Source organism: Garra rufa, chromosome 17 (genome assembly GCF_049309525.1).
Source record: "Garra rufa chromosome 17, GarRuf1.0, whole genome shotgun sequence".
In the NCBI taxonomy this organism is placed as follows: domain Eukaryota; kingdom Metazoa; phylum Chordata; class Actinopteri; order Cypriniformes; family Cyprinidae; genus Garra; species Garra rufa.
This window is the reverse complement of record NC_133377.1, coordinates 25,383,213-25,399,613: the sequence shown is the minus strand read 5'-3', so window position 1 is coordinate 25,399,613 and position 16,401 is coordinate 25,383,213. Positions and strand designations below refer to the sequence as shown.

At 35.0% G+C, this 16,401-nt stretch overlaps 1 protein-coding gene across 6 annotated transcripts in view; it reads right to left on the bottom strand.

The window, feature by feature from the left end:
- The window catches only part of yrk (Yes-related kinase), a 28,925-nt gene that overhangs the window by 2,419 nt on the left and 10,105 nt on the right, over positions 1-16,401 (bottom strand). The window contains exons 2-13 of one of the 6 annotated variants that reach the window (XM_073821270.1): positions 14,216-14,252; positions 11,998-12,259; positions 11,791-11,890; positions 11,493-11,591; positions 11,300-11,403; positions 9,342-9,491; positions 7,802-7,966; positions 5,966-6,121; positions 5,226-5,405; positions 3,672-3,748; positions 2,052-2,205; positions 1,620-1,751 (exon numbers count right to left, since the gene is read on the bottom strand). In XM_073821270.1, the coding sequence (XP_073677371.1) occupies positions 1,620-1,751; positions 2,052-2,205; positions 3,672-3,748; positions 5,226-5,405; positions 5,966-6,121; positions 7,802-7,966; positions 9,342-9,491; positions 11,300-11,403; positions 11,493-11,591; positions 11,791-11,890; positions 11,998-12,208 (1,528 nt within the window). In that variant the 5' untranslated portion in view covers positions 12,209-12,259; positions 14,216-14,252. The remainder of the gene's footprint in view (positions 1-1,619; positions 1,752-2,051; positions 2,206-3,671; positions 3,749-5,225; positions 5,406-5,965; positions 6,122-7,801; positions 7,967-9,341; positions 9,492-11,299; positions 11,404-11,492; positions 11,592-11,790; positions 11,891-11,997; positions 12,260-14,215; positions 14,253-16,401) is intronic. The other 5 variants (XM_073821265.1, XM_073821269.1, XM_073821266.1 and 2 more) reach the window with 5 other exon arrangements.

The window sequence follows — 16,401 nt, the reverse complement described above, 5'->3', positions numbered from 1 at the left end:
AAAGAAAGATAAACTTATTTGTGCAGCATCAGGTGGCTCCTTTTATGAATAGGATAAACAAAAAGAATTAAAGTTAATTTTATGATTTACAGTCAAGCCCGAAATTATTCATACCCCTGGCAAATTCTGACTTAAAGCTACTTTTATTCAACCAGCAAGTTTTTTTTGACACAGGCTACTCCCAAAAGATGTACAAGAGGCATCATTGTGGTAAAAAATATTTAAACAAAAAGTGGCATCTCCAAAATTATTCATACCCTTTGCAAACTGTCACAGTCTATGGGAAAATCCAAAGTTCTACACCATTCCAAATAGTCCAAGCTGTTCTAAAGCATCCTAATTACCCTGATTCATTGGGAACAGCTGTTTTAATCAACTCAACAGGTGCAAAACAGAAGCTCTCTGCTGTTGGTTTGTGGACAGTCATGGCTAAGACTAAAGAGCTCACTGAGGACCTGCGGCTGCGCATTGTGGCTGCTCACAAGTCAGGAAAGGGCTATAAGACCATATCTAAATGTTTTGAAGTTCCAGTGGCTACAGTGCAAACTATTATTTAAAAATTAAGATGCTCTGCCTTTGCAAATGCTCAGATGAAACAAAAATTGAATTGTTTGGCCACAATAATGTCGCCTTCATTTGGTGTAAAAAAGGAGAAGCCTTCAACCCTAAGAACACCATCCCCACTGTCAAACATAGTGGTGGGAACCTAATGTTTTGGGGGTGTTTTTCAGCCGGTGGACCAGGGAACCAAATCACAGTAAACGGCACCATGAAAAAGGAGCAATACATCAAAATTCTCAACAACAACATCAGGCAGTCTGCAGAGAAACTTGGCCTTGAGCACCAGTGGACATTTCAGCATGACAACGACCCAAAACACACAGTGAAGAAATGGTTAGCAGACAAAAACATTAACTTTTTACAGTGGCCCAGCCAGAGTCCTGACTTAAATCCAATTAAGAATCTGTGGAAGGAGCTAAAGATCAGGCAAAAATACCAGTGGAGACATGCAAAAAGCTGGTTAGCAATAATAGGAAGCGTTTGATTGCTATAATTGCCAATAAAGGCTTTTCTATTGATTATTAAGAAGGGTATGAATAATTTTGGACATGCCACTTTTTGTTCAAATGTAAATAAAAGATGAGTGATGTTTTTCCCACAATGATAACTCTTGTACATCATCTTATTATCTTCTGGAAGACGTCTGTGTCATTTCTAATAAAAAAAACTTGCTGGTTGAATAAAAGTAACTTTAAGTCAGAATTTGCCAGGGGTATGAATAATTTCAGGCTTGACTGTATTATTCAACAAACAAAAGAGCTTTTAAACAAATGATGTGCTTAAACTTCAGAAAGTGTTGACTATAAATCTCTAAAGGTTGAACTAAATATTTTTTTTAATTGATATTTAATTGTATATGCTTTCAATTTTTATTTTGTCAACAAAATGTTGTTTAATTAATTTTTACATTTTAATTATTATTAAAAACATTTAACCCATTTTCAAGTAAAATATTAAAATAAAATGACAATTTATGAATTTACGTCTATGTACAAGAGAAAGAAGCAAACAGACAGCGTGTATAAAAGTGTATCCATAGTGGTTCAACGAAGACGCACCTGGGTAAGGCACTCTGCCCTTGGTGATGAGCTCAGTCAAAAGGATACCAAAAGACCACACATCTGATTTGATGGTAAATTTACCATAAAGAGCAGCCTCTGGGGCGGTCCACTTTATCGGAAACTTTGCTCCTATAATAAGAGAATCAAGACAATCAGTTGGGGACATTTAATAATGATTTATGAAAATTGCAGATCAAATAGAAAGCGTTGAACCGAAGTACTGAGATACAGCAGCCTAAAATAGAGTAATGAAAGATGAAAATTGTAGTGCAGTAAAATGAATATTAGAACAAAATGAGCCGGAATGAAATTGAGTAGAGGCCAAGGAAGAGATAAATAACATTTGATGGTATCAAATAAAAGAAGAAACTCTGGCAAATTGTAGAAATATGCTGAGTAGATTAAGATGGGTCATAGATTGTGAATGACCTTGTCTAGCTGTGTACTCATTGTCCTCAATGAGTCTAGCCAGCCCAAAGTCTGCAATCTTACAGACCAGACCGTCTCCAACCAGGATATTGGCAGCTCGCAGGTCTCTGTGGATGTAGTTCATCCGTTCAATATAGGCCATGCCTGCAGCAATCTAGAAGAAATAAAAGCGGTTTCATCACTGTACTTAAAAAGGGAGATTGATATTAGTTTTAATAAAGACATGCTCTCAAGATGCATCTTAGAGCTTATCTGAAGGATTGGCACATTTATTTGAGGCATTTAATTTCTTCTGTGGTTTGAAGGTTTAAGGGTGACTGAACCCTGTGCAGAATGGTATGTGGTTCTCTTATAACCAGTTGTGTACATTTCATGCTAATGTAAGTCCTGTCGGATGAATCCTTAACCGATCTAGGATCTGAAGACCTACTGTGGCCTTGATCCTTGATCATTTGCAGAGATGGGAATGATTTTGGTTACACTGAATGTTTTTGATTCACTAAAAACAACTGACTGAGTCATTCATTCTAGAATTGCACGACACAGACATCTCTCATGACTCATACACTGCCGTTCAAAAGTCTAGGATTTTTCATGCTTTTTAAATAAGTATTTCATGCTCATTAAGGCTGTGTTTATTTAAGTAAAAATACAGGAAAAAAATGTAATATTGTGAAATATTATTGCAATTTAAAATCATGATTTTCTATACTTAAAATGCATTCCTGTGATGCAAAGCTGAATCTTCAGCATCAATACTACAGTCTTCAGTGTCACATGATCCTTCAGAAATCATTTTAATATGCTGATTTATTATCAGTGTTGAAAACAGTTGTGCTGCCTAATATTTTTTTGGAAACTATACTATTTTCAATATTCTTTGATGAATAAAACATGAAAAAGAACAGCATTCATTTAAAATAGAAATCTTTTGTAACAATATACACTAGTTTGGGTTCAGTAAATTTGTGAATTCTTTCTTTCTTTCTTTGAAAGAAATTAATATTTTTATTTAGCAAGGATGTGTTAAATTGATAAAAAGTGATAGTAAAGACTTATATTGTCAGAAAAGATTTATATTTTGAATAAATGCTGTTCTTTTCTACCTTCTATTCATCAAAGAATCTTGAAAAAAGTATAAAAGGCTGATTCTAACAACCGATTCTAACATTGATAATAAATAAGCATCTTAGAGCGATTTCTGAAAAATCGCGTGACACTGAACACTGGTGAGAAAGATTCAGCTTTGCATCAGAAAAATAAATAATATTTTAAAGTATTAATAAAAATTAAAAACTGTTATTTTAAATTGCAATAATATTTCATAATATTACATTTTTGTTCTGTATTTTTGATCAAATAAATGGAAATTTGATGAGCATAAGACGTCTTCAAAAAACTAATTCTTACTGATCCCAAACTTTTAAACAGCAGTATATGTTCAGGAATCAGCTTACTGGTTACATTGTGTTTTTTGATACACTAGACAGAACACTCTTAAGATTTATGTGTTCATGAATTGTTCTAATTAAGAAATGCTTCTGGGTTCCAAACTTGGGGGATTGTCCTAGTAATGGATAATAAATGTTTGCTAGGTATTAGTTGATTAAGAAGCTTTACCTGGGCTGCCATGTCCACAAGTTGAGGCAATTTTAGATTTCTGCCATCGCCATCTTTTAAGAAGTCCAACAAGCTTCCTGAATCACAGAAGAATTAAGGCAAAAATGTTATACAAATTATTTTAACTATTTTTGAAATAATTATAAAATACAGAAATATACATTATCATTTAAAAATGTAATAAATTAATACTTTTATTCAGCAAGGATGCATTAAACTGATCAAAAGTGGCCAGAAACTGATCACGGTTTCCAGAAAAATATTAAGCATCCAAAATTGTTTTCAACACTGATAATAATAAGAAATGTTTTCTGAACACCAACTCAACATATAGAATGATTTCTGGAGGATCATGTGACACTGAAGACTGGAGTAATTCAGCTTTGCATTCACAGACGTAAATAAACTGTTTAAATATATTCAAATAGAAAATAGCTATTTTAAATTGTAATGATATTTCACAAAATTACATTTTTTACTGTATTTTTGAAATGCAGTAAATGCAGCCTTGGTGAGCATAAAAGACTTCTTTCATACTCATTATAAAATGTTACCAACCAAAAAATGTTGTGTGTATGGAGCCTCTAAAGCAGGGGTCACCACACTCGGTCCTGGAGGGCCGGTGTCCCTACAAGAGTTTAGCTCCAACCCTAATCAAACACACCTGAACCAGCTTATCAAGGTCTTCATAGGTATACTTGAAACTTCCAGGCTGTTGTGTTGAGGCAAGTTGGAGCTAAACTCTGCAGGACACCGGCCCTCCAGGATCAAGTTTGGTGACCCTTGCTCTAAAGGGACACTTTCAAAATAAATGATGACTTTCGCATGCACGCAATAGTTTCTAGTGAAGACTAGGGATGGGACGATAAATCGCTGTAACGCTGATCAAGAAATGATTCAGCATCGATTCTGAGATTTCCGAACACATCGCAATCCTTTCTCAAATCGATTCTGAGCTTAGTTTTAAACAGCAGATGGCACTGCTTGCTTGAGAAACAGCCATGCTCTGCTTGTTTCCAAATACTTACTCACACTTGAACCTAAAATAATCATTTATACAATTTGAAAAGATTGAAGTGAATTACAAGGGTGTTTACAGTGGGCTGTGTATACATTAATCTCAAATCATAAAAGCATTCTGAGCCGAGGTGAAATTACACGACTCCGAATGCACAAGTGCTCTACAGAACTCTTCTTCATAAGCGTTTGAGTGTGCGGATAAAAACTAGATTAGAGCGCCATCTGCTGTTAAAATCTAAGCTCAGAATCGATTCCAAAGAGAAACGAGATGCAATCGATCCGCAAATTGATTTATCGTCCCATCCCTAGTGAACACGCAATAGTTCACCTGAGCATGCAATCATTTCTCGTGAACATGCAACAGTTTCTCAAGCGCATGCATTCGTTTCTTGTGAGCGTGCAATAATTTTCTTGTGCACACACAAAAGTCTTTATTTTTTTATTTTTGCAAATGTCTCTTTACGGGCTCCATGCAAATGGCAATGCATTTAAACATTTTGGCTTTGTATGACAACATTTTCCTAATGTCCATACCTTGACTCATGAACTCAGTGATGATGTAAATAGGCTCCTCAGACACCACAGCATACAGCTGTACCAGTTTATCATGACGGAGCCTCTTCATGATCTGGGCTTCATCCAGGAAGGCCTCTGGAGACATGGTGCCTGGCTTCAGGGTCTTCACTGCAACTTTAGTTGTGCCATTCCACATGCCTACACACAGAAATGGGGTCAGACACAGTCGGAAGAGCCATCTGAACAAGGCAGAGTTTAAGGGATGAGAGAAGGGGATAAAGAGAAACAGATGGAATATGGCCACACACCAAAGCAACAGGGAGCTGGGATTGCTGCAGACAACACAAAACTCAGCCCCCTGGAAAGAGCTGAACTTTTTTTTTTAATTTATGTGAATGTGCTTTTGCATTTTTAATGTCACAATGAACACTGACACAGTGCTAAAATGCTATTGAGGTTTAGCTGATGTAGCACAATACTAGGGATTAGCTGACAGTTCAGAACTATAGACTGATGCTTGGCAAAGCAGGGTCAATCACAGCACTTGTTCAGCATGTTCAGCATTGGGAACGGCCCGCAAATGGACAACTTTACATATTTTCTTGTCATTATGACTACATTGATCAAATTGTAGATTGAAATAGACATGAAAGCACGCTAAAGTGGCGAAGGTTGGTCCGTCTCTTGGAAAGACTGGCTGTAGCATTAGCAAATGCTGACATGGACATTGACACTGGGTATCATCGTATTCATCTCACCCATCCAGACGTCACCAAAACAACCCTGACCCAACTTCCTGTTGAGCTGCAGTGTGTCCCGGGCGATCTCCCAGGCATCCCGCCCTAAACCCATTGTTTGGGGCGTGGAATTTGGACAGGCTTTAGTCAGGTAGCAACACAAACCATCATTACTACCTGTTGAGGGTGTTGAAAGAAAGAAACAGGGAGGGGAGGGGAGGGGATGGAAAAGGAGGGAAACAGGATGGCATGCAATGTTAGAAAGACCAGAGGGAGAGAACAAAAACAGCACAGCCTTTACGTTATTCCCCTGACCTCCATTCTTTCATCTTCAGCGCCCTGCAAAAGAGTTTGGAGCTCTTTTCACAGTTTACTACAACGGAAGTCTTCCAAAACATTTTATGGTAAAATTATTAGAATGGTACCTTTATTTATTTATTTATTATTTAACCCTCATGTGACTGACTTTCTTCTGTGGAGCATAAAAGAAGATTTTAATATTTTTTGTTCATGCAAAAAAAAAAAAAAAAAAAAAAAAACAATATACAGTTAAGGTCAAAAGTTTACATACACCTTGCAGAATCTGCAAAATGTTAATTATTTTATCAAAATAAGAGGGAGCATACTAAATGCATGCTATTTTTTATTTCGTGCTGACCTTTCACATAAAATACGCTTACATATAGTCCAAAATAATAGTTGAATTTATAAAAATGACACTGTTCAAAAGTTTACATACGCTTGATTCTTAATACTGTGTTGTTACCTGAATGATCCACAGATGTTTTTTTTTTTTTTTTGTCTAGTTATAGTTGTTGAGTCCATTGTTTGTCCTGAACAGTTAAATTGTCCGCTATCCTTCAGAAAAGTCCTTAAGGTCCCACAAATTCTTTGATTTTTCAGCATTTTTGTGTATTTGAACCCTTTCCAACAAAGACTGTATGATTTTGAGATCCATCTTTTCACACTGAGGACAACTGAGGGACTCACATGCGACTATTAAAGAAGTTTCAAACACTCACTGATGCTCCAGAAGGAAACACAATGCATTAAGAGCTGGGGGTGAAAACATTTGAATTTGAACATCAGGGTGAATTTAACTTATTTTGTATTCAGGGAAACATGTATATTCTGAAGGGCAGCACTAAATAATATATATATATATATATATATATATATATATATTAGGCAAAATAAGAAAAATGTACACATCTTCATTCCATTTAAAAGTTTACACCCCTGGCTCTGAATGCATCGTGTTTCCTTCTGGAGCATCAGTGAGTGTTTGAACCTTCTACAATTGTTGCATATGAGTCCCTCAGTTGTCCTCAGTGTGAAAAGATGGATATCAAAATCACAGTCACTGTTGAAAAGGGCTCAAATACACAAAAGATGCCGGAAAACCACAGAATTTCTTAGACCTGAAGTATTTTTCTGAAGAACAGCAGCCAGTTTAAACAATCAAACAATCAAGTGTATGTAAACTTTTGAACAGGTCATTTTTTTATAAATTCAATTATTATTTTCTTATGTGGACTATATGTAAACAACTTTTATGTGTTTTATGTGTTACACCCCTGGCTCTTAATGCATTGTGTTTCCTTCTGGAGCATCAGTAAGCATTTAAACAAGCAACATTTAAAATATCTTTCGTGTTTCACAGAAGAAATAAAGCCAATCATGCTATGATGTGAGGGCAAGTAAATGAAGATTGTGAATTTTAATTTTTGGCTGAACTATCACTTTAGGAAATTCAATATAGTTGCAAGGCTCTGTACCACAGGCAGGGTGGCCAAGGTGTGCAAGGTTTGTTCCCTCCTTCCTGCAACATGTTCCCATGCTTTTAGTGGTTCCTACCCATCCACACTTCACCAAACTGGCCATTGCCCAGTTTCTTAATGAGCTGAAGTGACTCCCTGGGAATCTCCCAAACGTCCTTAGTCTTCACTGACAGGTCAGCCAGCTTAGGCATGCCTCGCCTACAGCTGCCTAACAAACGACAGCACAGGCCTGCTGCACGCTCTAAAGAACAGAGTACGAAAAAAAGGAAGACACAGATAGAAGCGAGAAGAGACAGAGATGCAAAGACAAAAACAGCAAGCTATATAAAACAAACATTTACAAATACACAAAATCAGATTAAATAAGCACTAACAAGCACACATATGCATGAAAAAACCTGAATAATACATATTCACTCAGCAGAGGGCGACAGAGATCACTGACAGTCACTGCATGTAGCATGTCAGACTGTGTTGCTGTGTTGAATTATGCTGAAGGATGTTAAATGTAAAGTACTATTTTATAGTACGAATTATAATTCTACATAAATACCTGATAAATTAATTAGTTCATATCAACATTCATTGTGTGAACAAAGCGTTTACTCATTTTACTCATTTGTGTCACACTACACTAGTGATCAAAAATGTTTTTTCTGCTCACCAAGGCTGCATTTATTTAATCACAAATACAGTAAAACAGTAATAATGTGAAATATGATTAGAATTACTCCAGTCTTCAGTGTCACATGATCATTCAGAAATCATTCTCGTATGCTATATGTGCTGCTTAATATCTTAATGGAAACTGTGACACATTTTTCAGAATTATTTGAACTTATTAACAATAAGTTCAAAAGAACAGCATTTATTTGAAACAGAAATATTTTGAAACATCATAAATGTCTTTACTGTCACTTTTGTTCAATTCCGTGCGTCTTACTGACCACAAACTTTTGAACGATAATGTACATCAGTGTATGCTAGCGTGCAGTCTAAATTATTAGCTAGCGATCATTTCAATTAAAGCAGCAGTCTGGTAAAATTTAGATTAGTAAATGTGCAGCATTACTTATTTACACTGTTACACTACATAATTAAACATGTAGAGTACAAACTGAGAAAAATTGTTTAGCACTTGAAACTGAAAGTAACTGTTCTGTGGTAATGGTTTGCCCCGTATTTGGGGTGGTAGGTGGCCCAATTTTAGTTTAACTGTTGAAGTGGTCTATTTGAGAAGAACCTAAGAAGATTCATGAGAGTATGTGTGCATGTGGGTGTAAGCGAGCAGATTCAACAATAATAGTGAAACAGGAAGGCTGATAGCACCAGACTGACAGGTCGAGTAGGAGGATCACTAACAGAACTGATACAAATTATGCACTCGGTCGAAGCAGAGAAGTCATTTGGCCGACGAAAGAGGAAATGAAGATGGACAGAGATAAACTGACCTGATGATAACTTTTTTTCGCAGTAAATATCAACACGCCATAAAGAGACTCTACAGAAATTCTTTAATATAGACAAAACCTATATAAAAAAACCTTTAAAATGTACTGTCATGCATTTTGAAATCACAGTATGTTAAAAGTGAGGTGTACATGTTTTGCACTGACCTGTATAATGCTCCACCAGCTCCGGGACGGTGTCAAACTGTGTCCTTGTTGTGATGTAATAACCGCCATTGTCCAGCTTCCTAATTTTATAGTGCTTGACATGATCGCCCTTCGCATCATCCCAGTCTCTGATAGACAAAGAGTATGCTCCTAAAGAGGGGGCGAAAAGATGAATTAAATTTTTATTTATAACCATTTTCATTAATAAAACACAATAGAAAGAATGATCTTTTCAGTCAGCACTAAGTAACTGCATTGACATTTAGGTATTGCATCATCTTGTTTCAACTTCTGGTTCTGGGCTTCTATTGAAACAAACTGCATTACAGAACCTCCATTATTTTACAATTTTGAGCACTATTATTGTACTGAATCACATCAGATTCTTTTTTTGCATGTTTCCTATTGTTGTACTTTCTAAATGGTGTATAATAATGAAATGAAATGTTGTATAATAGCTGTTTTTCTACGCACTAATTTTATGCTATCAATGTTAATTCATGGGATTAATTAAATATATTTAACAGTTTATTTTAAAACACTGCTGACACTTTCATTTACTGTTCAAAAGTTGAGGTCGGCAGTTTTTTTTTAGAGTGCTTTTAAAAGAAGTCTCTTTTGCTCATCAAGGCTGCATTTATTTGATTAAAAATATAGTGAAAACAGTAATATTAAGAAATATTATTAAAATTTAATATAGGAGGTTTTTATATAAATACATTTTTAAAGTATTAGATATATTAAAAAATAGTTAAAAAGAACAGCATTTATTTAAAATAACCCCTTTTGTAACCATGTAAAAAGTCTGTACTGTAAGTTACAAAAGGTGTCTATTTCAAATAAATGCTGTTTGTGTTACTTTTGATTAATTTAATACATATTTGATCAAAAAAGATTTTACTAACCCCAGCATTTTGAATGGAAGTATTAATGCATGTATACTTCCAATTTACATAAACTACTGAAACCATAATTACACAAATATTTTTCTGTCCTTACAAAATTTACCTGTTAGCTACAAAAAATGAGATTAATCACAGTAATGCATAATGCATATATGACCTGAATTCAGAATCTCTACTGAACGTAAAATGTAAATATACACCGCTGTTCAAAAGGTGGAATCAGTAATATTTTGAATAAGAAGTTTCTTATGCTCACCAAGGCTGCGTTTATTTGATCAAAAATACAGAACAAAAATGTAATATTGTGAAATATTATTATGATGTAAAATAACATTTTTTCTATTTTAATATACATTAAAATCTAATTTAATCCTGTGATCAAAGCTGAATTTTCAGCATCATTACTTCAGTATTCAGTGTCACACGATCCTTCAAAAATCATTTTAATATGCTGATTAATTTTTAATGTAATTAACAATGCTGGATACTTTTTCAGGATTTTCCAGGATTCTTTGATAAATAAAAAGTTAAAAAGAACAGAAAAAGCATTTATTTAAAAAAGAAATCTTTTGAAAGAAATTAATACTTTTTATTAAGTAAGGATGTGTGTTAGACTGATAAAAAGTGATAGCAAACTTATATTGTTAGAAAATATTTAGATTTTAAATAAATGCTGTTCTTTTTAACTTGTTATTCATCAAAGAATCCTGAAAAAGTTTAACAGGCTCCAAAAAAAAAACATTGTTGCCAACATTAATAATTCTAATAATAAATCAGCATATTAGAATAATTTCTGAAGAAACATGTGACACTTAAAAAATTTATGAAACTTTAGCTTTGCATCACAGGAATAAATTATATTTTAAAGTATATTTAAATAGAAATCATTATTTTATATTGTAATAACATTTTGCAATATTACTGTTTTTTTCTGTATTTTTGATTAAATAAATGCAGCCTTGATGAGCATAAGAGACTTCTTTAAAAAACATTACAAGTCTTACTGATCCCAAAATTTTTGAACAGCAGTGTATACACTATACAATCATTTACCTTTTGTTGTCTCACTCTCTCGTATTAAGAACGTCCCTCTAGGATTGTTCTGGGCTAACAACTGTCGTTCCGCATCCTTCCGTCCCATCTTCCCAAAATACCACCTGCATAGACAAACACCAATAATGTACATTAAAGCTGGCATATAATGTCAATGCAAATTTCTGAAATGGCATATTCACATGCAACTCACTCCTCTGCTTGTATGGAGTCCACAGGGGCCACATAGTTACTAGGAATGTACCCAGACTTCCCTGTGTCCAGAGAACGAGCCTCCCACCAGTCACCCTCGCTGTGGAGGAACAGAGAAAGAAATATCAAAAAGTGGTAGAAACAGATGAGGAGAAAGGAAACGAGACAGAAAGAGGGACAAAGGGAACAACCGAGAGAGAAGCAAGGCAAAAAAGGAAGATACGTCTGGTATTTGTGGTTTATTTGTGGTTTTGAAATACTGTGTGAATCTTATTCTAACTGTCCTGCTTTCAACTCACGTATTGTTGATAATATGGAACTTTTCTCCTTTCTGGAAGCTCAGGTCATCTTCCGTACGGGCATCATAGTCATAAAGGGCTATAAAGAGTGTTACGCCACCTGAACAAACACGCAAACATAACTGGTTTAACGGAAGTAGCTCTGTTATCCACTTTGTCATAACAAACAACACTGAAAATCACACCTCAACACACACTTTTACACACCTGTGATGGGGGCTGGGCGGGATGGGGCGAGAACGCATGAGGGAGCAGAGTTTGAAAAATCATTAAAGTTCGGGATCAGCCCAGAGTTAAAAGTGGGATCGGCGATGTAACGTGAGGTTTCTGATGCCTGGGTCCCATTGCCTGTGTCACATGAGTTGGGATTCGACACAGTTTTACTGGCCTTCCTCTGCTTACAGCAAGCACAGCCCATAATATTCGATATTTTCAAAGCATACAGCTCATCACCCTGGAAACAGAGCTTCTTCCCATAGAAACAAGATAAAGAGGAATTAATTAGATACAGTATTATCTAGTATGTTACATGATATTTAATGCAATGATGCTGGTTTTAAGGTATGGCTTTAAAAAATCTAATTGTGATTTTTCTGATAACATTTTTTTGATTATGATGAAAAATGTGATTAAAAAAGCTCTAAGTTTGCTGTGTTTGTTTGTAGGGCTGCATAATTTGACCCAACATTTTGTGTTAACATATCAACAATAATAACAAAAATAATTCTTCTTCTTATTTTCTTTAAATACAGGTATCAAATACAGTTGAAGTCAAAAGTTTACATACAACTTTGCAGAATCTGCAAAATGGTAATTATTTTACCAAAATAAGAGGGGTCATACAAAATGCATGTTATTTTTTATTTAGTACTGACCTTAATAAATATTTCACATAAAAGACATTTGCATATAGTCCACAAGAGAAAATAATAGTTGAATTTATAAAATGACCCCGTTCAAAAGTTTACATACGCTTGATTCTTAAAGTATAAATTCACTAATTTTTGGCTTTTCTGCATTTTTGTGTATTTGAACCCTTTCCAACAATGACTGTATGATTTTGAGATCCATCTTTTCACACTGAGGACAACTGAGGGACTTATTCACAACTATTACATATGTTTCAAACTGAAAAGTGATGCAAAAGAGCCCGGGGTGTAAACTTTTGAACAGAATGAAGATGTGTACATTTTTCTTATTTTGGCTAAACATCTTTTTTTTTTTTTCATTTAGTACTGCCCCTCAGAAGCTACAGAAGATACTTACATGTTTCCCAGAAGACAAAATAAGTTAAATGTATCCTGATCTTCAAATTTAAAAAGTTAATGCATTATGTTTCCTTCTGAAGCATCAGTGAGCATTTGAACTTTTTGTAATAGTTGCATACGAGTCCCTCAGTTGTCCTCAGTGTTAAAAAATAGATCTCAAAATCATACAGTCATTGTTGGAAAGGGTTAAAATACACAAAAATGCGGAAAAACCAAATAATTTGTGGGATCTGAAGGATTTCAGTTCTCAAGAACAGTGGGCAGTTTAACTGTTCAGGACAAGCAAGGGACTCATGAACAACCATCACTAAACAAAAAAACAACACAGTATTAAGAATCAAGTGTGTGTAAACTTTTGAATGGGGTAATGTTTATAGATTCAACTTTTATTTTCTCTTGTGGACTATATGTAAACATATTTTATGTGAAATATCTTATTGAGGTCAATACTAAATAAAAAAATAACATGCATTTTGTATGTTCCCTTTTATTTTAGTAAATAATTAACATTTTGCAGATTCTGCAAGGTGTATGTACACTTTTGACTTTAACTAAGTTAAATAAGCATCATACATTTGCGTTTATTGTAATACTGTAATATTTCACTGTAAAATTGTTGTAATTTCTTTGCCTTCAAATGTTCTTTTAAACCATCAAGCTTTTATGTTCGTGGAAACTGTGGTAAGACCTTAAAGCTTCTCTTTTGTTGACAATAGCCGGTTCATAAGCACTTCTCACAACGAGTTTAGAAAGATGGTTGGCATGTTGTGTTACCAAATGCACACTATAAGCAACCGAAACTCACAGCACTCACAGCACACGCAGCGAAGTTTGTGTGGATCAACATTTACTGCAAAGCAAACCTGAGAGACACTAAAGAAACACTGGATCATGAGCTGCTTGCATGTTAATCAACACAGTGCTGCGTTGCATTTTAAACCACACAGCACATGTATTACTAACTTGTGATTGATAACCACACTAAGTCATATCACAATTTAAGTTTTATTTCGATTAATTGTACAGCCCTAGCTTGCGTGTTCAAATTGATCGGGTCTTTGTATGATGATGATGATGATGTTTATGGTTTGTCATGATAGTGTGTAAATGTAATGAATGGACTGTGGGAGTGTAAGTCAATGGGATTCGGCCCTCACCAGATGCTCACATCAGCTTTCCATACACACCATCTTCCTGGGTACAAAGAGAAAGATGGAGAGAGAAAGAAAAAGAAACACACAATGCAATTATATAAGTAACAAACAGTAAGAAAGTGAAATGACTTCATATTTTGTAACTTAACACTTTTTTCGCGTTACTTCCTCTTGCTTTCCTGTCTAGAGAAAGGGAAGTTCTCTGTTAAAATTCCCCTTTAAAATGTTCATGTGTGCGCAATGTCCACTCTTTCACTGTATAAAGCTATGTCCTGTATTTCTATCTGACTGACCATCAGTGGATCAACAGGATGCCAGTTTTGCGAGCGCTTCCTGTCCGGCCTACTAAAGCCTCCCCCTCATTTCCTGCTGAGAGGGGAAAGGGTCCAGCTGCAAAGGGGCAACACATTAACAAAACACACTGCTCCACCCCTCGGACAATCTGTCCAATCTATGCTTTTCTCTCTGCCTCGTGAAAATATTCCAAACTTACTCTAAGACACACATAAACATCCCATCAGAAATATCACAATGCAGACACACACACATACTTCAACAATTATCACAAGCGTTCCTTTTCAGTAGGTGTGTATCATTTTTGCTGGAGAAAACAATACACCACCCATGCTTATTGTTTCCATTTTTAACATTTCTCTTCAAGAATTTCTCATGATTCCACACACCTGTTTTCCCATTCATATCTTCAGCCTATCTATATGCAGAATTATAATAAATAAATTAAAGCTGCAAGCAGCGATGAACGGGCCCTCGCACCCGGGCTCACCGCCGACCGGTGGCTTTAGGAAAACAGCAAACGATGGGCAGTATGCTTTTAATACAGTAAATATAGGAGAAATATGTCATAAGTCATTTAAATGTGCCAAACTTGCCGCTGCCAGCTGGTGGCGCTATGCCTATAACTGATTATTGGCATGTAGATGTGTTCAGGCCAGCACTATTATCAAACATATGAAGTTTGATGCAGATTGACCTTGGTATGTTTGAGTTAGTGAAAGATATGATATATCCTGCTGCCAACAGGTGGCGCTATGATAATATTTGAATATTGGCCTTTAGGTGTCTTCAGGCCAGGACTCTTACCAAACCTGTGAAGTTTGAGGCAGATTTGACATTTTATGGCTGAGTTATAACAACTTCTATGTCTATGGCAAAACAACAAACTTTGTCAGGCCGCCACGGACACGCCCTTAAACGAAAACTCAAGATCGTCACAATTTAACATCTCTAATGCCTCTAGATCAGACTGACCAAATATAATGTTGATTTCATTAAATCTCTAGGAGGAGTTTGCTATAAACCTAACCCCCTGCAAGGACTTCATATAATGCCAACTGTGAACCAATATGCTACATTTTCCCTATATTCTGATGATGATGATGATGATAAGAACATGTAATTCATGATGATAACAAAATATTATTATTGCTTGCATTATGTCTACCATTTCTGCTTAAATGTCATCGTTACCTATCTGTAAAATTTGTATGTGGATATTGCTTTGCTGGTGACTCCTGTTATAAGACATCACTCTTAAGCGCTACATAACTAAGAATCAATTAGGAAAACGGTGCCCAGTTGGCACCTTCATTCACAGTAACCCTCTGCCAGTTTGGATTTAAAGTTTACAGAATTGAAAGGGTTACACTTTAAAATCAACACACAGACACATACACATACACACAATATATACAATTTTGCCATCCAGTTTCATGTGTTAACATTAACTATATTAGTTAACATGAACAATAATTAAATAGCATTTATTAATGTTAATTAATATTAAGCTAAAAAAAGTATTCATATATTGTTTAAAGGTAAATTAGTATCTTTTAACATTAGTTTATGTACTGTGAATTAACATGATATATCACATGATATGGGTGTACAGCAATACACAATAAAGTGCTCAATAAACGCTTCATTCTTTCAAAATATCTTTAAAAATCAAGTTGAGTATTGTAATGGGGCGATATATATATATATATATTAGGGCTGGGACACGATTAATCGCGATTAATCGCATCCAAAATAAAAGTTTATGTTAACATACTAAATGTGTGTTTACTGTGTATATTTATTATGTATATTTAAATACACACACATACATGTATAGCCTTTAAAAAATACTAATATGTGTGGATAGTTATAATTTGTATTTAATTTAGATT